Source organism: Chlorocebus sabaeus, chromosome 18, assembly GCF_047675955.1.
Source record: "Chlorocebus sabaeus isolate Y175 chromosome 18, mChlSab1.0.hap1, whole genome shotgun sequence".
NCBI lineage: Eukaryota > Metazoa > Chordata > Mammalia > Primates > Cercopithecidae > Chlorocebus > Chlorocebus sabaeus.
In genome coordinates, this window is record NC_132921.1 from 74,069,246 (window position 1) to 74,092,509 (window position 23,264).

The 23,264-nt window shown below is 44.2% G+C and overlaps 1 protein-coding gene across 9 annotated transcripts in view; it reads left to right on the forward strand.

Annotated features, from left to right (window-relative positions):
- CEP192 (centrosomal protein 192) overlaps positions 1–23,264 on the forward strand; it is a 145,953-nt gene continuing 122,689 nt past the window's right edge. For 5 of the 9 annotated variants that reach the window (XM_037982521.2, XM_037982524.2, XM_073006497.1 and 2 more), the window contains exons 1-4: positions 2–127; positions 8,406–8,573; positions 10,392–10,517; positions 18,173–18,348. In XM_037982521.2, coding sequence (XP_037838449.2) covers positions 8,410–8,573; positions 10,392–10,517; positions 18,173–18,348 — 466 coding nt within the window. In that variant the 5' untranslated portion in view covers positions 2–127; positions 8,406–8,409. Of the gene's footprint in view, positions 148–190; positions 532–8,405; positions 8,574–10,391; positions 10,518–18,172; positions 18,349–23,264 lie in introns of those variants that run through there. The other 4 variants (XM_073006494.1, XM_037982522.2, XM_037982526.2 and 1 more) reach the window with 4 other exon arrangements.

Genomic DNA, 23,264 nt, shown 5'->3' on the forward strand with positions numbered 1-23,264 from the left:
ACGGCCGTTCGGGGCCGCAGCCGGGGCGGGGGCCGTGCGCACGCGCACTTGCAGCGCCTGGGACACCCCTTCGCTCTGTGGACTTTCCCGCTTCGCGCTGCCCTCCGCAGTCGGGGACGCGGGCTCGGTGAGAGGGACGCGGGCTCGGTGAGGAGGGACGCCGGTGCTCGGCCTGCGCCTGGGCGGGAGGCAGACGCATGCCCCTTTGGCCTACGTTTCGGCTGCCGGACCGGCGGGACGGTGACGGTTGGGCCGGGCGGGGGCGCGGGCTGGGGGGCGGCGAGGCCGACAGGGCGCGAGCGGGTTGGCTGCCGCCCTCCCCGCGCCTCCACGCCTGGCCGGCCTCCGGCCTCCGAGCCGAGCTCCGCCCGGTTGGGATTAATTGCACGCCCGTGTGTCGCTGGGCTTTGGCCGGGCGTGATGAGATAGACTGTCAGGGGATCGCGTCTGTCTCTCCTCCCTCCTGCCTGGGGACTCCCACCTGTTGAGGGACCGGCCCTCTCCGTGCTTCCCTCCGGAGCGTCTCGCCAGGTGCCTGTGCAGCGGCCGGTGGTGGTTGCTTTCTGTGCATTGTGTTGGGCGGTTCTGTTTCTCTTTTTTGTTTAAAATTCTGACCCAGGAAGTAACTTTGTGAGCTTAATGCTGAATGCCCCTGTCTTCCGTGCACTCGCTTGCTTTGGTTTCTGCTAGATTGCGTTCATTTCTTCCTAATGGTTTACCTGCATTTCTTGCCTGTGATTTCATTATCAACAGAGCGTGAAATGAGACGAATGTTAATACACTCTGCTTGTACTTTGCTGTTAATTTCAGAGATTGTTTAGTAAAACGTGAGAACCTCTTCAAGGCAGTCGTTTGGAGAACAGCTGTTCATATGACCGTATTCCCATTTGCTGTTAGTATTTTGAGGTCATTCGACTGGCGTTTTTACTGCTCCAAAATCAACTTTTTCTCCAAATTGCAGCTTTCTGGGCAAAAACGATAAGCCTTGAACAATAATATACCAAATGCCTACCTAGTTTTAAAGTATATCTTAAAGTGCCAAGAGTAAATGATGAGTTTTGGGGAAGTTTGGCTCGGCTTTGGGTTCCACGGCACGTGCTTTTAAATGTGTTTAATCGTATACCTAGACCTACGATTACTGACTATAGTCATATGTACTATGGAATGTAATGTACCTAGGAATGTAATTAGTGAACCCAGATGTGAAATTTGAGGTCACTACTTTAAGGAAATAGCAAGAGAAGTTGTAAATATAGCTACTCAGTTCAAATATAGTAGAAGAAGAGATAACATATTGTCTTCACTTGAGATGATGGAGGAGGGGTGGGTAATGCAATAATGTGAGAAATTAAAGGAAATTTCCTTCAGGAATGTGTTACGTCCTTGAATGGTTTACAAGTGCAATCTTTTCTGGAGAAGAGACTAGGTATTAGGTTACATCTTGAGGAATCTTCCCGTGGGTTTTGATACCTTTGCACCCTTAGCAAAGGTCTGTTGAAGCACTTATCACTATCGTAGTTGATAGGGATTGTCAGCTCCCTGAGGAGAGCTGCCTTACTTATTTTTGCATTCTTGGGGCCAAGTAGAGTGTTCTTCGTGGTTTGTGTTTCATAATGATTGTTGCATGAATGATCTTTGCATAATTTCTGAGTTTTCTTTGGATTAGGCCCCTTCTAAATAGGAACAACTGTTGAAGTGTTTTGTATACATTTTAATAGTTTACATGTCTGTAGATGAACGAATAACTTAGTAATTACAAGGCTAGACTTGGGGAGGCTAGTTGGGAGACTTGTGTGATAGTTCAGAATAAAAAGTGATGGGCAACCGGCATTAGGAATATAGAAGTGGGGCTCAGCTCCAGAGGTGTATTTGACGTTAGAAGCATTAGAATTTGGTGAGAGAGCAGGAGGGATCAGAATGGTCCTCGGTGTCCGTCTCGTATTGCCAGTTAATAGGGATGGATTTGGGCGAAGACTAAAGATAACGGCAGGAATAAATGGAGGAAAGGTAACAAGTTTGCTTTTGTATTTTGTATTGCACTGGGGGGTCAGGGAGATGTCGGAGAGCCATTTGGAAGTGTGGTTGTTCCTCAAGTTATCCATGGAATTGGTTCCAGGGCCTGCTCCTGCCCCCGGAGACTGAAATCCTCTAGGTGCTCAAGTTCCTTACGTAGATTGGTGTAGTATTTGCATATGACTGGTGCATACGCTCCTGTACATTTATTTAAGACAGAGTCTCACTTTGTTGCCCAGGCTGGATTGCAGTGGCTATTCACATGCGTGATCATATCTTGCTGCAGCCTCAAACTTTTGGGCTCAAGCTGCCCTTCCATGGTGGCCTCCTGAGTTGCTGGGACTTCAGGCACCTCTGGGAGGTGGAATTAGTGCAGAGGAAAGAATACCCTGCGGCCAGACTTGCCTGGGTGGGAATCCTCTGGCCTCATTTGTGCTGTGTGCACTGGAAACGTCTCTTAATTCTCTCAGCCTCATTTCCCTCAACAATAGGAATGATGGCTACCTTACAAATTTGACATGGGGCTTAGAAAAATGAATGTGAAATAATTAGCACATTACTTGATAATAGACACTGAGTATCAGCAAACTAGGGGTTACAGATTCTTCCTTACGACTCATTTTTTCAATTCGTATTTCCACTTCTCTGTCAGGTACTGGGAATATATGGATAAACAAGATAGACATTTCCCCAAGAAGCTGCTCTTCTAAATATGTAGGGGTTAAAGTTAAAGTTGAGGTTACCCACTGCCTGAGAATGTTGTCATTCATTAGTTTCATAGATACTTACTGAGCACCTGCTGTGTGCTAAGCATTGTTCTAAGTGTTAAGGAAATACTGATGGACAGATAGGCAAGGCCCCTGCTCTTAGGGAGAAATTATTTCACTGGAAGAAGACAGATAAATGCAAGAATAAATAGTGATAAAACTGGATGGTCAGTCATGATTCCTCTGGAAGCCTGTGATAAAGGGAGCATGGATAGGTGTGGTGGCAGTTCAGGGGATAATGAAGAGGAAGGCTTTTTTGAAAGGTGGGAGAAATAGCAGCATGCCCAGCGTGGGAGAGCTTGCACAGACAGAAGACTCAATGACGTTAAGAAAGGGGGCCGGTTGGTAGAGTAGTTGTCAGTGCCGTGAGAGGTTGGGATCGAGTGCAAAGTGGAGAGGTGGGCTTCAGACAGGGGCATGGGCACTTCATAAACTGTTGTGGGATAGTTTAGGAATCAGACCGAGGGATTGAGGAGGATGAATGTGATTGACTGTAGCGCTGTTTGACTTAATAAGAGATAAACTTCTCTTAGAAGGTAACATATAAATTGAGGTGAATGTCAGGAAGGAAGGAGCTAGCTAGGCAAAGATCTGGGAGAAGAATGTTCTAGACCCTGTGGTAGGAGTGGGCTTTGGGGGTATTACAAGAATAGAAAATCCAGTATGTGGTGAATGAGCCTGAGAAGGTGGGAGAGAGTGACAGGCCTCATAGAATTTTCAGAAGAGGCACAGCACTTGATTCATATTTAATGGTCTTTTTGCTCACTTCTTGGATAATTAATGGTAGGGCGGCAAGAATAAAAACATGGAGGGGGTGAGGAGGCTTTTCAGTAGGGTAAGGTGGTAGTAATGGAGATAGGAAGATATAGACTATTTCAGGATATATTTGGAACATAGACATGTTTTGCCCTCAGGAATGGACTATACCAGTACATGTGTTTTGTTTGACAGCAGTGTTTATATTGAATTTAACTGGCTTTAGGCAGAGCCTGTAATTTCCAGCTGACCTCAGTCCTTACAATTCTGTTTTCTAACAGTATTTGTTCCCAGAGACGTTTGATTTGAGATCCCTAGTGTGTAAGAAGTAAATTGCATGATGCAAAGTCTGAGGTCAGAATCCTGGGTAACCCTAACATATGAGGAGCAAATAAAAGACGAGGATATCAGGTGGTTGTGAAAGTGTGATTGTGGAGTGTTCTCCTAGGATGCTTGGCCATGAAGGGACGGTGAGAAGGTGGTGGCAGGACATGCAAATGAAGATCAGGGCAGGTTGTTACCTGCCTCCTCCGTCTTAACATGGGAGAATTTTTAACATGTTACAGAAATCAAGAAGAGAGAATTGTTGGAAATATCAAAGAGAAGAAAATGCTGGGGCATGATCTGAGAGGAGAGTGCTTATATGATGATGATGAATTTGCTGTGTACTGACATAATTTGAAAATTTTTATTCACTCAAGTTTATTGAGGGTCTTGTGCCAGAACTGTTCTAGCTGGGAATGCAGTGGCAAACCAAGTGGGTGAAGTCCCTGCCCTCATAGAGCTTACATTCTAATGTGGAGAGAAAAAGAGATAACAAGTGAGTTACATAGCATGCCAGGTGGTGGTCAGTACTATAGAACAGAGAAAGCAGGGAAAGGGGGTTGGGAAGTGCCCTGTTCAAATCTGTAGGTTGATGAGGCAAGGCCTGACAGTTAGGTGAACATTTGCATAAAGATCTGAAAGAAGTGAAGGTACAAGATGTGTGAATAGCTGGAGCATCAGGAGCTGGACAGAGGTCAGAGCTAGGGTGGAGGTCCTGGAGCAGAGCTGGCTTAGCATGTTTCAGGAACAGCAGGGAGGTTAGGATGGCTGGAATGGAGTGAGCAAGGGAGAAGAGTAGAGGAGAGGAGGTCACAGATTATGTGGGCCCTGGTTGGCCATCTTAAAGACTGCCTTTTACTCTGAATAAGGTGGGGAACCAGTGGAGGGAGGGTTTGAGCTAAGGAGTGAGGACATTTCACTAATGTAGGGTGACTTTCGTGTGTGGAGAATAGACTAGGGGAGGCAGAGAGGAGGCCTGGAGACAAAAGGCTATTGCAGTGAGTGTCCAGGCAGGAAGTGGTGGTGGCCTGACCAAGGTGATAGCAGGGTGAGGGGTAGGGTGGGGGGGATGCAACGAGGTCCTGGGCATGTTGTTAATGTATAACTCCAGGGATTTGCAAAGGGATTGCACATGACGAGGTGGGAGAGGGATCTCAGAGATGACTACGGTTTTTGGCCTAAGCAGCTAGGTGTTGGAGTTGTCATTTCGCTGGTGGGGAAGGCTGAAGGGCAGGCACTTCTTGAGGGGATGGGAATGAATTGGAATCAAGATTCAAATGTAGGTGCTTGTTAGACATTTAAGTGGAAGTGTTATTTAGGTGGTTGAATATCTGAGGTTCGGGGAAAGGCCCAAGATGGAGGTGTACATTCCACGTGATATTTGAAGCTTTGAAGGCAATCACCCAGAGAGGGCGAGTTGATGGAAGAAGTTGAAGATCAAGCCCTGGAGGCTTCCACTATGCGGAGGTCCAGGAGATAAGGAGGAACTGGCCAAGGAGAAGGAAAAGTAGCAGCTGGTGGAGTTGGAGGAGGACCAGACAGCTGTGTCTTAGAAACGAAGCCAAGAAAATATTTCCCCAAGAGAGGAGTAATCACCTGAATGTTAGGTTACAGAAAAAGGACTGGAGGTAGATTATCGTATGCTACAGGTTGGCAACAGGGAGGTCAGGGCTGGTGCTGACAAGCATTTTTTTGGTGCTGTGGTGGAATGAAAGCCAGATTGGGGTGCATTCAGGAGAGGATGGGAGTGGAACTGGATGGCCAGTCATGATTCCTCTGGAAGCCTGTGATAAAGGGAGCATGGATAGGTGTGGTGGCAGTTCAGGGGATAATGAAGAGGAAGGCTTTTTTTTTTTTTTTTTTTTTTTTGAGACGGAGTCTTGCTCTGTCCCCCAGGCTGGAGTGCAGTGGCGCGATCTCGGCTCACTGCAAGCTCCGCCTCCTGGGTTTACGCCATTCTCCTGCCTCAGCCTCCCGAATAGCTGGGACTACAGGCGCCCGCCACCTCGCCCGGTTAGTTTTTTTGTATTTTTAGTAGAGACGGGGTTTCACCGTGTTAGCCAGGATGGTCTCGATCTCCTGACCTTGTGATCCGCCCGCCTCGGCCTCCCAAAGTGCTGGGATTACAGGCTTGAGCCACCGCGCCCGGCGAGGAAGGCTTTTTTAAAAGGTGGGAGAAATAGCAGCATGCCCAGCATGGGAGGGCTTGCACAGACAGAAGACTCGATCACGTTAAGAAAGGGGGCCGGTTGGTAGAGTAGTTGTCAGTGCCGTGAGGGGTTGGGATCGAGTGCAAAGTGGAGAGGTGGGCTTCAGACAGGGCATGGATACTTCATAAACTGTTGTGGGATAGTTTAGGAATCAGACTGAGGGATTGAGGAGGATTTATTATTTAGGTGCACCAGCCCAGTCAGATTAACATCCAAAAAGTCTGAGCCCTGGACAAGTCTGAGCCCTTCAAAGAGTTAAGCTACCTTTTAAGCATTTCGTGGGGCGGCCGGGGGGGGATCTGTACAGGGAATAGCGTATTACAGAAGCAAGAAACAAGGACAGTTATTCAATTAATTGAGACATGCGTTACATCATTTCTTACTTTCCAAGGAAAAACGTGTTTTACGGCTTGAGTTTATCTGTCTAGTGACCTTGCAGCTGCACAGCCAGAGAAACGGTCTTCACAATGCCGTGGAAAGGAGGAGAGAGAAGACTCACTAGCCACAGAAAAACAGGCAGATAATTTTTGAAGGGCTCCAGCTTTTTCTCTTTCTCAGGGGGAATTGGGTTTTCTTACATAGAACTGAGTTTCTGCTTACACATTCTTTAATTTGTTTTAATTCCTATTCCAAAACAAGTAAGTTCTTATTTTTGGTGGGGGATAGAGTCTCACTCCGTCGCCCAGGCTGGAGTGCGGGGCCGCAATCTCGGCTCACTGCAACCTCCGCCTCGCAGATTCAGGTGATTCTCCTGCCTTAGCCTCCCAAGTAGCTGGGGTAACGGGTGCCCGCCATGACGCCCGGCTAGTTTTTGTATTTTTAGTAGAGACGAGGTTTCACCTCGTCTTTGGCCAGGCTGGTCTTGAACTCCTGACCTCAAGTGATTCGCCTGCCTCAGTCTCCCAAAATGCCAGGGTTACAGACATGAGCCATCACACCTGCCCCATACTCTCTTTAGTGGTCGTAAGACTTTCTCTTTTTCTTTTTATATTTTGTAGAGTAATTAGTCCATACTGTCTAAAATCTGTGCTTTAATCCAAGCTGTCGTTGATCCCAGTACACTCCTGTGTTACTGAAGTAGCTCTTTCAATAGTCTTCCAGGTGTTTAAGTCCTCTCCCTTCCCATATTATAGGTTGATTTTGCCAGTCCTTCGTTGGTTCCAGAATACAGTTCAAACTTTCCAATACACCATTTCAGACTTTCAGAATCTGGCTCCATTCTGGCATTCTAGCTCCGTTTACTGTGTTATTTTGTTCACCTGCTGCCAAAATACATTGGAGTATTTGCTACTGCCGGCGTAGACATAGCACTTGGTTTTTGAGTCAGACCTGGGTTTGAATCTTACGAATTACAACCTTGGGAAAATTGAGCTAATTTAGTCTCTCAATTTGTTTCTTCATCTGTAAAATGGGGTAATACCTATATTGTAAGATTTTCTGTGGATTCAGTGAGTTACGTTAGTAGATATGCAATGAAATTTAATTCTTTTCCTTCTTGGCTCATTTTTGTCATCCTAAATAAACTCTCTTATCCCATACTCTGCCTTTTAAAAGTTCTTCTCAGTCTTCAAGGCACATTGCCAATATCCTCTCTTTTTTTTAGCTTTTCCTGATTATTTCTCTTTTTGTCCTCCTGTCATTATTTCCTTTACTGATTTCCTTGCAGTGTGTATATGATACGTACTCTGAAAAATTGTTGAGACTGGCTAATATCTTCAGAGTACCGTGGTCAAGTCCTCTAGTAATAGCATAGGTTTTGTGCTGGTGTTTTCCAGATTTAGTCATTTGTGTACCCCTTTTACCTTGTCCATGTGCCAACTATACTTTAACTGAAAATTTTTCTTTGAATGTGTTCGTTCACTTTTTAATTCGCTCTTAACGACACTCTGAGATCCGGGCTAGATTTTTGCTAGTTGTACTTTTTCTGTTCTGTATTAGAATGAGTATGTAACTACCAAACTTTTAAATATGCCCTAAAATCATTTGTATATACCATCGGTGTTCTGCCATCTTTGCTTTCTTTACTAGATAAGTTTGTAGTAATTCATTTTCCTTGCTACATCAAGCAAAGAGCAAATTAAAATGTGTTGTATTGCGTTATTATGTTAATTATAAGAAGATAAGTTTAGTGTTTAAGGTTTCTATTCTCATCTATAAAGTAGCAAAGTATTTGGAGATTTATTTTACCTCAGACTATTTGCCTATTTCCCCCTCACTGATGCTACAAAAAGGATTTTTTTCCTAAGATTTATTAGTTTTCTAAGATGATGCTTTTAATCATTTAAAAACATTTTATAGAAATATGTGACCTATTGAAATACTTTTGTTATTGCAGTGAGATGGAAGATTTTCGAGGTATAGCAGAAGAATCATTTCCAAGCTTTCTCACCAATTCATTATTTGGTAACAGTGGGATTTTGGAAAATGTCACTCTTTCTTCAAATCTTGGCTTGCCAGTTGCTGTTTCCACACTTGCTAGGAATAGATCCAGCACTGATAACAGGTAAGATTTGTTTGAGCAGATTTTTTCCAGGTCCATAAAGCCGACAGCATGCTGATTCTTACGTTATGTTTCTCAGTCAAGCTTGAGCTTTTTGTTTTGTCTATGAGGGAGATGACCAAATATGTGAAATGAATATGGAAAAGACAGAATTTACTGTCTCTTTCCCCATTGCATTGCCTTTTCAGTGGGTAGGTTTGGGATTTGAGCACCAGTTACCTATTTTGGTCTATTTTTTTTTTTTTGTCTATAGTGTTTTGGATTTGTATTAATTCAGTCATAGTAATGGCTAGTAATGTAAAACAAGTTGTGTTAGCGAAGTTCAAAGGAAAATTAATCGTAAGGGTATAGGAGTACCTCTTGTCATCAGGGGAGGAGTGCAGAGCTTTGCTGCAAGAAGGGACGGGGATTGAAATTTGGGAAGCCATCAGGACTTGGGTTTTTGTCATCCCACTCTATGTCTCTCTGTATAACTCATTCTCTTCTCTCTCTTTTTTTTTTTTTGCTAATTAAAAAAAATTTTTTTGTAGAGATAGGGTCTTGCTGTGTTAGCTAGGCTGCTCTTGAACTCTTGGGCTCAAGTGATCCTCATGCCTCAGCTTCCCAAAGTGTTGGGATTACAGGTGTGAGCTACCATACCCGGCCTCTTCTCTTTTTCAATACATTGGTTTTATTTGCTTTTCTGTTCAAGTTACAGAATATGGCAACACAAATTCTCAAAAGACATCTATGAATTACATTTTTAGCTACACTGAACTGTCTCCTAATGTCTCATGAGTTTCTGGTCCATCTTAGGTGAGGTGTCTGTTCCAAATCCAGTCACCTGTGACTAGAGTTTTGGGTCATTGGATCTATTTAGAGGTCTGACAGAGTCTCACTTTTTAATTCATTTCAGCCAGGTTTACTCTTTACTGGACTTGTATGGCTGTCTTTCTCTTTCTCTTCCAGCTTTCAGTCTGTCCTAGGTTTGTGAAGTAACTCTTCAAGTAACTCTTGTCATTCTAGCAACTTTCATCTCCTGAACTCAAGTTTCTCTTCCTTAGAAACTCAACCAGGCTGGGCGTCGTGGCTCATGCCTGTAGTCCCAGCACTTTGGGAGGCCAAGGCGGGCAGATCACTTGAGTTCAGGAGTTTGAGACCAGCCAGCGAAACCCTGTTTACTAAAAATACAAACATCAGCCAGGTGTGATGGCTCATGCCTCTAATCCCAGCTACTCGGGAGGCTGAGACAGGAGAATCACTTGAACCCGGAAGGCGGAGGTTGTAGTGAGCTGAGATTGGGTCAGTGTACTCCAGCCTGGACAACAGAGGGAGACTGTCTCAAAAAAACCCCCAAAACTCAACCAGCTTTTATTTTCTTTACTTTTAAAATTTCTGTTTTATTACCAGATTGATGTTTGGTTAAATACACCTTGTTTTGTATCTTCAACTGGACTGTGTACAGTTTATATATCCATTACATGTAGGGTCTTGCGTAACGTCTAAAATTTGCGTATGCTTAAACTTTTCCGTCTTCTCTCAACCTAAACATTTAGTGAGGAGCATCATCTTGACCTTTGGGGCGAAGGGGTTTTATTAACGCTGTCAGCTTTTATAGCTTTAAGATTTTTGTGACTGTATTGTTGAATACAGATAAACTCCCCGTTGCTGAGCCACAGGTCTCCGAGCTTTGCACAGAGGATGATGATTTGAAATGTAGGGGCCCTGTTTGTTTTTGTCCCTGGTGGTGGTTTTTACTGTCGTGCAGCCCTATGTCATGATGACATTTAAATAGGAGTAATTTAATTCTTAACAATTAAAACAAAATTTTTTCTTGTGTAGGTATCCTGATGTCCAGTCATCTTACTTAGTAGAAGGGAGATTATCAGTTCCATCCGGGTCATCTCCTGGAAGCCAGAGTGATGCTGAACCAAGAGAGAGGTTACAGCTTAGCTTCCAGGATGACGAGTAAGTTCATGCCTTCATTTGCTTGTACTATGTTAAAAATAGGTCTTACGCAGTCTTGTGGAAAGTGACAATGTGATTGTGTCTGTAAGTAATTCTGATTAATTCTAAGAATCTTTTTTTTTTTTTTTTTTTTTTTTTTTTTTTTTTTTTTTTTTGAGACGGAGTCTGGCTCAGTCGCCCAGGCTGGAGTGCAGTGGCGCGATCTCGGCTCACTGCAAGCTCCGCCTCCCGGGTTCACGCCATTCTCCTGCCTCAGCCTCCCGGGTAGCCGGGACTACAGGCGCCCGCCACCTCGCCCGGCTAATTTTTTTTGCATTTTTAGTAGAGACGGGGTTTCACCGTGTTAGCCAGGATGGTCTCGATCTCCTGACCTGGTGATCCGCCCGCCTCGGCCTCCCAAAGTGCTGGGATTACAGGCGTGAGCCACCGCGCCCGGCCAATTCTAAGAATCTTTAAGAGTTTTCTTTTTTTTTGAGGCGGAGTTTCACTCATTCCGTTGCCCAGGCTGTAGTGCAATGGTGTGATCTTGGCTCACTGTAACCTCTGCCTCCCTGGTTCAAGCAATTCTCCTGCCTCAGCCTCCTGAGTAGCTGGGATTACAGGCATGTGCCACCACACCCAGCTAATTGTTTTTGTATTTTTAGTAGAGATGGGGTTTCACCATGTTGGCCAGGCTAGTCTCAAACTCCTGACCTTGAGTGAACTGCCCGCCTTGGCCACCCAAAGTGCCGGAATTAGAATTACAGGTTTGAGCCACCGCACGCGGCCAAGAGTTTTCTTTATGCTTTTTAATCACATTTTTAGTCTTTCAGAACATTTTTTTTTATTCTAAAATTACCGTGTGCTATTGAAAAAAACAGAGAATATAGAAAATTATTTGAAGACAGTAAAGGTCTATAATCACACTAAATAGAGAACAGCCATTTAGTACATTTTTATTTGTAGTCTTCCATACTATAAATTTTTGTATGTGCATTTATGCCTTTAAATCTTCTTTTTACTTCTAATATGAAGCTAGAGACAAAAAAAATGAAATTTAAAAAAATTTTTTTAACAAAATAAGTTAAACTCTTATTCTGTTTATTACACAAAAAATTAAGATGCAGTATTATGTTTCAGCTTTCAATTACTATCAATATGAATCTGTGTCATAATGTTAATGGACTGTATACTCAGGTCTATGTTGGTCATTTAGATTATTCCAGTTTTGCTATTATAAATGTAATGAACTTCCCTATATGTACATTTATATATACATTTTTCACACCTAGGATATTATTAAGATTTCTAGGGTTTAAATTGCTGAGGTAAAAATAGTTTATTTTAAAGACCATTACAAATTAACACATTGCTCTTGAGAAAACTTGTGCCAGTTTATTCTCCTAGTATACATATTATGAAAATGCCAGCTTCCCCCAGCCCTGCCCAACATTTGATGGTGCTATTTTTAATCTTTGATTTTTGGAGGGAAAAATAATTTATATAATACACGTGTATATGCATGGAAGAAAGTCTGGAAGTCTAAAAAACCAAAATGATAATGGTAGTATTATAGACAATCTTGTTTTCTGTGTTTAAATTTGTATTTGAGTATTTGTGGAATTGAACCTACTTTAATGTCTGTTCATTACTTATATTTATGTTGTGAATTGCCTCTTGATAGTCTTTATATATAAGTGCTTTCTTTGTATTAAAGATGTTAACCCTAGTGTATTCATTCCTTCGCTGTGCAGTTTTGACTGAGTGCCTACTGTGTGCGCCACACATTTTCCAGATGGTTAGGAAATGCCGGTGATTAAAACGATGTTACACAAGACACTAAAACATGCTAATTTTATAGTATATTAGAAGGGAAAAGTGCTAGGAAAAAATAGAATATGATAAGGAGGGTTATTAGGAAGGCTGAAGGCAGTGTTCAGTATGGGTCTCATTGTGGACATAAGATATGAGCCAAGGGCACAATGGCTCATGCCTGCAATCCCAGCACTTTGGAAGGCTGAGGCAGGTAGATCACCTGAGGCCAGGAGTTTGAGACCAGCCTGGCCAACATGGTGCAATCCTGTCTCTACCAAAAACACAAAAATTAGCCAAGTGTAATGGCATGTGGCTGTAATCCTAGCTACTTGGGAGGCTGAGGCAGGAGAATTGCTTGAACGTGGGAGGTGGAAGTTGCAGTGAGCTGAGATCACGCCACTGCACTCCAGCCTGGGCAACAGAGTGAGACTCTCTCAAAAAAAAAAAAAGAGGCCAGGCGCGGTGGCTCACGCCTGTAATCCCAGCACTTTGGGAGGCCGAGATGGGTGGATCACGAGGTCAGGAGATCGAGACCATCCTGGCTAACATGGTGAAACCCCATCTCTAGTAAAAAAAAAATACGAAAAAACTAGCCAGGCGAGGTGGCGGGCGCCTGTAGTCCCAGCTACTCGGGAGGCTGAGGCAGGAGAATGGCGTGGGCCTGGGAGGCGGAGCTTGCAGTGAGCTGAGATCTGGCCACTGCACTCCAGCCTGGGTGACAGAGCCAGATTCCGTTTCAAAAAAAAAAAGATTTGAGCCAAGATTTGAGAGAGGGAGTTAACTGTGTGGACACCGGGAGAGGCGGACTTCAGGCCAAAGGTGCAGCCAGCCTGAAGGAACTAAGGCAGGAGCGTTGCCTGTGTGGTCCACAGAGCACAGGGAGGCTGGCGAGGTGGTGAGCAGGACCTTGACTCGTAGCCCGTGTGGTTCACAGAGCAGCGGGGAGGCTGGCGAGGTGGTGAGCAGGACCTTGAGTCGTAGCCCGTGTGGTCCACAGAGCACAGGGAGGCTGGCGAGGTGGTGAGCAGGACCTTGACTCAGAGATACGGGAGGCCGCTAAAGGGCTACATCTGAATTCTGTTTTAAAAGGCCCACTCTGAGGATCACTTGAGCCCAGGAGATCCAGGCTGCAGTGAGCCGTAATTGCACCATTGCACTCTAGCCTGGATGACAGAGTGAGACCCTGTCTCAAAAAAAGGCCCACTCTGGCTGTTACGTGGAAGAGACTGTAGGAGGCGAGAGGGAGCAGCATGGCACTGAGTCTTGATTGTCTGGAAGTGAGGCAGATGGAAGAGAGCAACCAGGCCTGGTCCTCAGGATGCTTCACGGTGAGAAGCTGGGGACAGGAGGAATCAACAGCGAGATTAAGAGTTAGTGATCAGAGGCAGGAGGAAAACAGCATCCTGGAAGCCATGTCAAGAGCATGTATAAAGGAAGAGTTACCCAACTATGTCAAATAAAATGAGGGTAAAGAATTGACCCTTGGAATTAGCATAGATTAGGTCATTCGGAGCCCCAATAAGTAGTTTGGTGGAAGTAGGGACAGGCACCGTGGTGGCCTACTCAGAGTGAGTTTCAGAGAGAACGGGAGTTACTGTTAGAGGCAGTAGACAGCGTGTGGAGTTTTGCTGTGAAAGGGAGTAGAGAAACGAGGTTATGATAGCTGGATGGTTGTAGTGGGTGAAGAGAAGTTTCAGTTTTTTTTTTTTTGTGGTGGGAGAAGTTGCTGCATGTTTACGTGATAACAGGAATAATCTCCTGGAAAGGGTAAAACTTGCCGACGTAGAAAGGGAAGAGAATTGCTGCAGTAGTGTCTGTGTCAGTAAGAGAGGGTAGGCCACAATGTGCAGTGCGGGGAGTGGCTTTAGCTGGGTAGGACTTCGGACAGTTCCTCTGCGGGAACAGGTGGGAGGATGGCCTGGGTGGGTGCATGTAGTGGTAAGAATCTGTGGAAGTTGCCTTTTCAGTGCTTCAGGCTGAAAGTAGGGTTAGTGAAGTGGGAAGCATAATCATCAAGTCAGAGTGAGGGTGGAGGAGGAGGAGTTTGGTGGTTTAAAAGAAAGATGTAAAATTATCACATGGGAGCAAAGGAAAATGAATGGACAGGGTTGAAATGTTAGGATTCCTAGACGACATCAAGGGCCCAACTTGAGGGCCGTGGGCGTGACTGTTCAGGGTGATTGTGGTGTTTCTCCAGCCACATTGAGCTTAGGAGTGCCGGTGAAGAGGAGGCAGAGAATTGGATTTAACCAGGGTTGTAGTTTATAAAAGGAGAGAGGGACAAGGTTGCTGAGGATGTAAGATTGGCCATGGGCTTTAGGTTAAGGAGGAGGAGAGGGTATGGACAGTGGGAGGGAGAGTGATGTGGTGCTACAGAGGGGTTGGACGTGCAGGTGGGGTCAGCATCATATAGTTGTGGTACTAGAGGCAAGAGGGGTAGTAGGTGATTCAAAGCTGTGAGGCTCTAGGGAGAGTGACCTGGAAGTGGCACTGAGGGCAAGAAGGGCGTATATATTCCATCTCCACACCAGGTGGTGATGTCACGGCTGTGGGAGAGATGAGGGTCCCCCCTTGTCAGAGCTTGGGGGTAGTAATGTCCTCACAGGATATTCAGACTTTCATTAAAGCAGTAAGGTGAAAGGAATGTTCAGAGAAGGGATTCAGGAATGGCAGATCTTGTCAACCCAGCTCTGTAAAATACAGAAGGCACAGTAGAAGGGTTTTGTTTGTTGGGGAGTAGAAGGGCTGGGCAGTCTTAAGGGGCTTGGAGTGCCAGCAGTGAGGCATCCTGGCTGGTTTTAGGAGCTGAAAATCGGTGGTTAAAGGGCATTGGGAAGGTAGTCCCACTCACCTGTTGCTGTGAGGAAACCGCAAATGTCAGGGATGGGAGGGCATCTTGAGGGTATCCTCTTGACTCTTGCTGGAGGCCAGGAGCTCTGGAAACTGGTCCTGTTGGTCCTTGTTGATGGAAGACGGGAGGCCTGGTGAGATGGAGTCTTAGACTCAGTGCCTGGGGAGAGGTAAGTGCTTGGAGCTAGCTCTTGGCTTTGGAACAGTCTGAAGCCCTGAGTTGTTGGTCTGAGTATAGGGCTTCCTTGGACACTGTACTGGAGGGCCAGCAGCCGGGAGAGGCAAAGCCCCAGTCTCCTGGTGAGGGGTGACTTCTTTGACCCCTTCTTGGGGAGGAGGGAATTTGTGTTTCAAAATGTCTTTATCCTAATCTTGGAATAAATTAATACTTTAGCTGAGTACAGAATTTTAGGATGAAAATAAATTTTCACACAATTTTGAAGATATTGCTACATTGTACGTGAAGTCTGGTGTAATCTCGATACTTGGTTTTTTATCTGAACTATGTTTTCTCTGGAAATTTTAGAATCCCGTCTGAGTCCCTTGTGGGTGGGGCTATTTTCCCCCATTCACTAAATTCTAATTGGCATTGATTTGGAGATCAGTTCTAGATAATTATGGTTTTTCTTCTAGTTTTTCCTTTTCTTTTTCCAGAACTACTGTTTTGGATTGCCTGGGTGGTTCTATTTCTAGTTTTTTCCCTTTTTTTCTGTTTTAGTGCAAAAAGACATTGTTCTAGATAAGTTTCTTTTTTTTTTCCTGCTCATTAAATCATTTGGCAGTCATAATTTTAATCATGAGAGCTCTTTTTTTGACCTTTTTTTAAAAATGTGCCCTTTTTGTGGATGTACACTTGACCCTCCAACAACCCGAGTTTCAACTGTGTGGTTCCACGTATAAGCAGATTTCTTTCAACCAAACGTGGATGGAAAATACAGTATTTGTGGATGTGAAACCTTAATGTAGTCCGTGCTAACTGTGGGACTTGAATATTGCATATTTTGGTAGATGCGGGGGTCCTGGAACCGGTCCCCCATGTGTACCGAGGGTTGACTGTAACAGCTACATGGATACTTCTGAAGATTCTAATTAGAAATTTTGAAAGTTCTGTAAACTGTTCCTTTTCTCCAGCGCTGCTTGTATAGTTTGTTCATTTTTATTTTTGTCTCTTGAGCTGCTCCTTTTTTTCTTGTCTGATATTGTGGCTGTCTTCTAGGCTGCCTAGTGTGGGCATCCTTACCTGTTGTGTATATAACTCTCGTTTCTCATTGACTTCCCCGCAAGAGGGACGTTGTTCCTGGCCGTTTCCTGTAGAGTGCGCAGGCTAGAGTCTGAAATTTTATGCCAGATGTTTAATGCTTTCTTCTGGGCCGTTGTTACTGCTGTCACTTCGTTCTCCACAGGCATTTTCTGTACTTTGATTGCAGGCAAGCGCTTCCCTCCCCCTTGCCAGGTGTTCGCTGTCGTGTGTGCATGGCTGTTGTCTCTGGGGTGGAGCAGAAGGGTGGGCGCTCCTGCCACACTTCATGCCGGGCTTTCAGTCCCCTCTCGCCTGCCCTCCCCGACTCCCTCCTGCCCTCCTTCTTACTGTAGTCACGGAACATTTTTGTGGTTCTTCCTGGCAGATTTGTTTCCTTTTCTGCTTCTGGGCCCTTCTGTTCTTGGATTGTGGCTTTCTTTCCCCCTGCACACCCCATCTGCTTTTCGGATTCCAGAATCTGGGGTAAGCATGGGTTAGGACTGGTAGTTCTTACCCAGATTGCCTCACTTTTATAGCTTTCCTTGCTGTCATTTTATTGGACACTTGGAAGTTGCTCTTTCCTGTTTAACTTGAAACTTGTGACTTAGTTTGAAAAGTTGTTTTGAGCTAATAAAAGTATAGGATATCTGTAGTTTTGACGAAGTAGCTTTTTTAGAGGGATGGTGGTGAATGTAGAGTGCCCTGCTCTCAACTGTCCCTGTCATTCTAAAGTTCTAGTGGTCATACTGCATGCTTTTTCTCAGGGTGGGGCTTTAAAATATGGAATGGACCAAAACATCCTGACTTGTTGTTTATTTCTTTCCCATCACCATCTTGCTCCCCCACCTCTTTTCCTTTCTGTCCTTGCTACCCCTTGACTTTGTAACTATGTATAGTCTTTCTATCTATACCTTTCCTTTCCTGTGCTCAATGAAATTTTCCTGTACCTACCCACGAGCGCACCTTTGGCTTAAGGTAGTGACTTTGTATGTACTACAGCTCCAGTAAAGAGATGGAGAAACTGGGAAGTAAATTGTAGTTAGGGTTGGAGTGTTGCCTCAGGCATGAAAGGTTGGGATTTGAGAAATATGGAAGGGCTTAAAAAAAAAAATTCATCCTGGCCAAATTTGAGTCTGGCTCTTGGTATCAGTATGTCATGTAATGAATTTGTTGCATTTAGAGGCTTTTTCCTGAAGTTCCATTCCCACTCCTCCTCTTTCTGTGGTGAGCTGCTCTAGACCCAAGAGCTTTTGGAGTAGGGTGGGAGGAAAATTGCCTGTAAGAAAAATACTTTCATCCACACAGAAGACAGCAGAGGCAGAAAGAAAGATAAGGACAAGAACCAGGACTAGGGATAAAAGTAAAAACAATGGAAACCTTTATTAATTCAGAGATTTGGCTATTTTGGCAAATATAGCAATATCCTTTAAGTCTGCAGATTTTAGAAAGCTGTATTATGTAGCCTGGTTTCAAGGATACTTATTCTGGAAATAAAAAAACCACTTTTTGCTGCTTGAGAGAAAGAGCAGCTGTATGGCGTTCTCTTTGATTTTGGTAGACTGTATATCACTGGACCCAAAAGGTTGATTCAGTCCCCAGAATACCGTGCAGTGTTAGCAGCTGCAGTTTTCTGTCTAGATTCAAATGTTTCTTTTTGTTGCTTCCATTTTTTCTTTTTAAGAGATGAAACACATAACTGACTAATAGATATTTTGTAGATTTACCCAGGGTAAGTAACATTTTATCATTCTTCTATTTCCTAATAAAAAAGTTCCATCTCTAGGAAAAAGAGCTATGTGGAGAGTCAGCATTTGTGGAATGCTCTCAGCAAACAGTCGGCTTTCCAAGTGGAGACAGGAGGAGCAGAAGAGGAGCCAGCCGGAGCTACAGAATCCTTGCAGGACCAAGATCTCTTCAACAGGGCTTCACCACTGGAACAAGCACAAGGTAACGAACTACTGGAAATTATTTCTTAATGCATATGTTTTTATTTCCTTTTTCATTTCCCGAGCTTTGGAATTTTTTTTTTTTTTTTTTTTAAAGGAAGAGTCTCACTCCTGTGGCCCAGGCTGGAGTGCAGTGGCGTGATCACAACTCACTGCAGCCTCAACTTCCTGGGCTGCTCAACTCAGCCTCCTTAGTAGCTGAATCTAAAAGCACACACCACCATGCTGGGCTAACTTTTTGTGTTTTTAGTAGAGACAGGGTTTCGCCATGTTGCCCAGGCTGGGCTCGAACTCCTGGGCTCAAGAGATCTGCTGTGCCTTGGGCTGCCAAAATGCTGGGATTATGGGCATGAACCACCGTGCCTGGCCTTTTTATTTTTCCCTTTTCCTTAATTTTGAGATGGATTCTAGCTGTGTTGCCCAGGCTGGTCATGAACTCCTGGGCTCAAGCAATTCTCTCACCTCAGCCTCTCGAGTAGCTGGAACTGGATGCATGCATCGTCACTCCTGGCTTGGATATATTGATTTTGTACTATCATACCGTAAACTGAAAATGCTTTGGTTTGCATTGTACCTATTAATATCATGTTTACAGTACTTTTATAGGAAAAGGTCTCCTCTTAACCTTGTTGACTGATTTAAGCTGAAATTCTCTTTGCTTTGGAAACCATGCTGTCGGATGGCCACAGCATACTTTATATTCAAGACAAGTCTATTTTTAGTGCATCTTCCACTTTTCTCCCACTATTTAATTTATATTCTTATTGAGAGTAAATTTTGTTTCTAAGCTTATTTTTTTAAATAAAACTGGTGAATTATAAGTTCTAAAAGAAATTATTGTTTCTAAGAAAACTAGGTTGAATGTATTGGAAATACTCAAGAGTAAGGCATTTGAAAAATTACCCTTGGGCCAGGCACAGTGGCTTATGCCTGTAACCTCAGCACTTTGGGAGGCCGAGGTGGGCAGATCACCTGAGGTCAGAAGTTCAAGACTAGCCTGGCCAACATGGCGAAACCCTGTCTCTCCTAAAAATACAAAAATTAGCCAGGCATGGTGGTGGCTATCTGTAATCCCAGCTACTTGGGAGGCTGAGGCAGGAGAGTTGCGTGAACCCGGGGGGTGGAGGTTGCAGTGAGCCGAGGTTGTGCCACTGCACTCCAGCCTGGGTGACAGTGTGAGACTCTGTCTCAAAAAGAAAAATTGCTCTCAAATTAGATGTGGAGAAGAACCTACAAAAATATGGGGGTTCAGGCACAGTGGCTCATGCCTGTAATTCCAGCCTTTGGGAGATCGAGGTGGGTGAATGGCTTGAGCCCAGGAGTTCAAGATCAGCCTGGGCAACAAGGTGAAACACTGTCTCTACAAAAAATACAAAAATTAGCAGGGCATAGTGCTGTGCGCCTTAAGTCCCAGCTACTTGGGAGGCTAAGGTGGGATTGCTTAAGCCCAGACGGTCAAGGTGATCATGCCATTGCACTCTAGCCTGGGAGACAGACCCAGACCCCGTCTCAAAAATAAATAAATAATAAAAATATAGGGAAAGTTGTTTAAAAAAATTATAGGTTTCTGCTGTCGGATTGCTCTTAAGTACTCTGCATTCACTTTCTTTCGTCAAAGAAATAAAAACTGGAAATTGAAAAGTACATTTTATGTACTTACATAGCAGTGGTATTCTATAACTCCAAACTAGTTCAGTACTCAGAAGGACTTGCCTGATTGTATGTTGTAAGATTGATGAATGAGTGCACATTGTATGTTAGAAAAATTTTAAGGGAGGTTTGTGTTTCTCTTGATGAAAAATGTTATATATGTGAAAGAAAAGAGGGGTATTATAACTCAAGTAAGCAATAAAAGAAAAAAATAGGTGAATTGGACTTCAGAATTGAAAACTTTTGTGCTTCAAAAGACACTATCAAGAAAGGGAAAAGACTGGGCCAGGTGCAGTGGCTCACGTCTGGAATCCCAGCACTTTGGGAGGCCGAGGCGGGTGGATCACCTGAGGTCGGGAGATTGAGACCAGCCTGACCAACGTGGAGAAACCCCGTCTCTACTAAAAATACAAAATTAGTTGGGCGTGGCGGCACATGCCTGTAATCCCAGCTACGTGGGAGGCTGAGGCAGGAGAACCGCTTGAACATGGTAGGCGGAGGTCGCGGTGAGCTGAGATCGCGCCATTGCACTCCAGCCTGGGTAATAAGAGCGAAATTCCATCTCAAAAAAAAAGAAGTTGTGCACATGGCCAGTAAACACATGAAAAATATATGCAGTATCATTAGACATCCAGGAAATGCAATTCAGAACTACAATGAGGCTGGGCACAATGGTTCATGCCTGTAATCCCAGCACTTTGGGAGGCTGAGGTGAGTGGATCATTTGAGGTCAGGAGTTCGAGACCAGCTTGCCCAATGTGGTGAAACTCCACCTCTACTAAAACTACAAAAATTAGCTGGGTGTAGTGGTGCACGCTTGTAGTCCCAGCTACTCGGGTGATTTTTCTGAGGCAGAAAAATCACTTGAACCTGGGAGGTGGAGGTTGCAGTGAGCCGAGATTGTGCCACTGGATTCCAGCCTGGGTGATAGAGAGAGACTGTCTCAAGAAGAGATAAAAAAAAAAAAAAGTCTGGGCGTGGTGGTTCACGCCTGTAATCTCAGCACTTTGGGAGGCTGAGGCGAGTGGATCACGAGGTCAGGAGATTGAGACCATCCTGGCTAACATGGTGAAACCCCATCTCTGCCGAAAATACAAAAAATTAGCCAGGCGTGGTGGCGGGCGCCTGTAGTCACAGCTGCTTGGGAGGTTGAGGCAGGACAATAGCGTGAACCCAGGAGGCGGAGCTTGCAGTGAGCTGAGATTGCGCCACTGCACTCCAGCCTGGGCGACAGAGTGAGACTCCATCTCAAAAAAAAAAAAAAAAGAAACAGTAAAAACAAAACCACAGTAAGCTGCTGCTTCACACTTTATAGGCTAGGCTAACTATAATAAAAAAAAATGGAAAATAATGTGTTTGCGAGGATATGGAGAAATTGAAATCCTCCTACATTATTGGTAGAAATGTAAAGTGGCACAGCCACTTTGGAAAGCAGTTTGACAGTTCCTCAAAACGTTAACTGTTGTGTTACCATGTGACTCGGCATTTGCACTCCTAGGTATATACCCAAGAGAAAGGAAACCGTATGTCCACACAAAAACTTGTGGTTTTTTTTGAAACAGAGTCTTGGTCTGTCCCCCAGGCTGAAGTGCGGTGTGATCTCGGCTCAGTGCAACCTTCACCTCTTGAGATCTAGTGATTCTCCTGCCTCAGCCTCCTGAGTAGCTGGGATTGCAAGCATGCACCACTACACCCAGCTAATTTTTGTGGTTTTAGTAGAGGCGGGATTTCACCATATTGGCCAGGCTGGTCTCAAACTCCTGACCTCAAGTAATCCACCCACTTCAGCCTCCCAAAGTGCGGGGATTACAGGCATGAGCCCCTGTGTCCGACCTCACACAAAACCTTGTATGTGAATATTCATAGCACCATTACAACAGCCAAAAAGTGGAAGCAATTCAGATGTTAATAAACTGATGAATGGACAAAGAAAATGTAGTATGGCTACAGGAGTGGAGTATTACTCATCCACAAAAAGGAGCAAAGTACTGATACGTGCTTTAATACAGGTGAGCCTTGAAAACATGCCAAGTGAAAGAAGAAGGACACAGAAGGCCACAAAATGTATGACTCTGTTTATCCATAGGGAAATCTATAGATACAGAGTAGCAAATAACAGAAAGTAAATTATTGGTTGTCAGAGGCTGGCAGGTAGCGGGAATGGGGAGTGACTGCTAATGCGTATAGTGTTTCCTTTTGGAATAATGGAAATAGTGGTGATGGCTGCACAACCTAAAACCTGAACATACTAAAAGCCCCTGAATTGTATGCTTTAAAAGAATGAATTAATGATATGTGAATTGTATGTATCAATTAAAAACACCTCCCATGTACTTATCCATTGGTATAGGATTTTGTCATACTTGCATCATCTCTCCTTTTTACTACTTTTTTCTGATACTTTATTTTATTTTTTTATTTTTTATTTTTATTTTTTGAGATGGAGTCTCGCTCTGTTGCCCAGGCTGGAGTGCAGTAGCTGGATCTCAGCCCACTGCAAGCTCCGCCTCCCAGGTTCCCGCCATTCTCCTGCCTCAGCCTCCCGAGTAGCTGGGACTACAGGTGCCTGCCACCTTGCCCGGCTAGTTTTTGTTTTGTATTTTTTAGTAGAGACAGGGTTTCACCTTGTTAGCCATGATGGTCTCGATCTCCTGACCTTGTGATCCGCCCGTCTCAGCCTCCCAAAGTGCTGGGATTACAGGCTTGAGCCACCGTGCCCAACTTTTTTCTGATATTTTAAAATTTCTGTTGCCATTTGTGCATATTTCAGTATGCGTCTCCTAAAGGGTGGACATTTTCTTATATAACCACAGTGCTATTAACACAGCTAACGAACTTAGTGCTTCTTTTTTTATCATCTGATAGAGTTGTTCGTATTGATTTGTGTGAATGGGGAGCTGAGAGAGGTTTTGTTATGCTGCGCACCTTTGTTGCGTCTCATGTGTCAGTGCCTTGTTGAAATACTGTAGGTCAGTCACAGTGCAGTTTGTCCCACTATTTGGGTTTGTCCCTTTGCTTAGTCATGAGGTGCCATTTCTCTTATTTCTCTCTCCACATCTCCTTCAAAGCAAATGTTAGCTGTAAAGTCTTGATTAGATACATATTCAAATTCTTTGGTACAGTTTTTTTATGAATCCCCACCCTAACATTTAAAAACATTCAACCAACCTATGATGGAGTCGTATACATCATTTAAAAGTGCTTCTATTCTATTTCAAGAGAAAAATATTTGTTGTTATTTTTAGGTATCATTGGGTATTTAGTTGA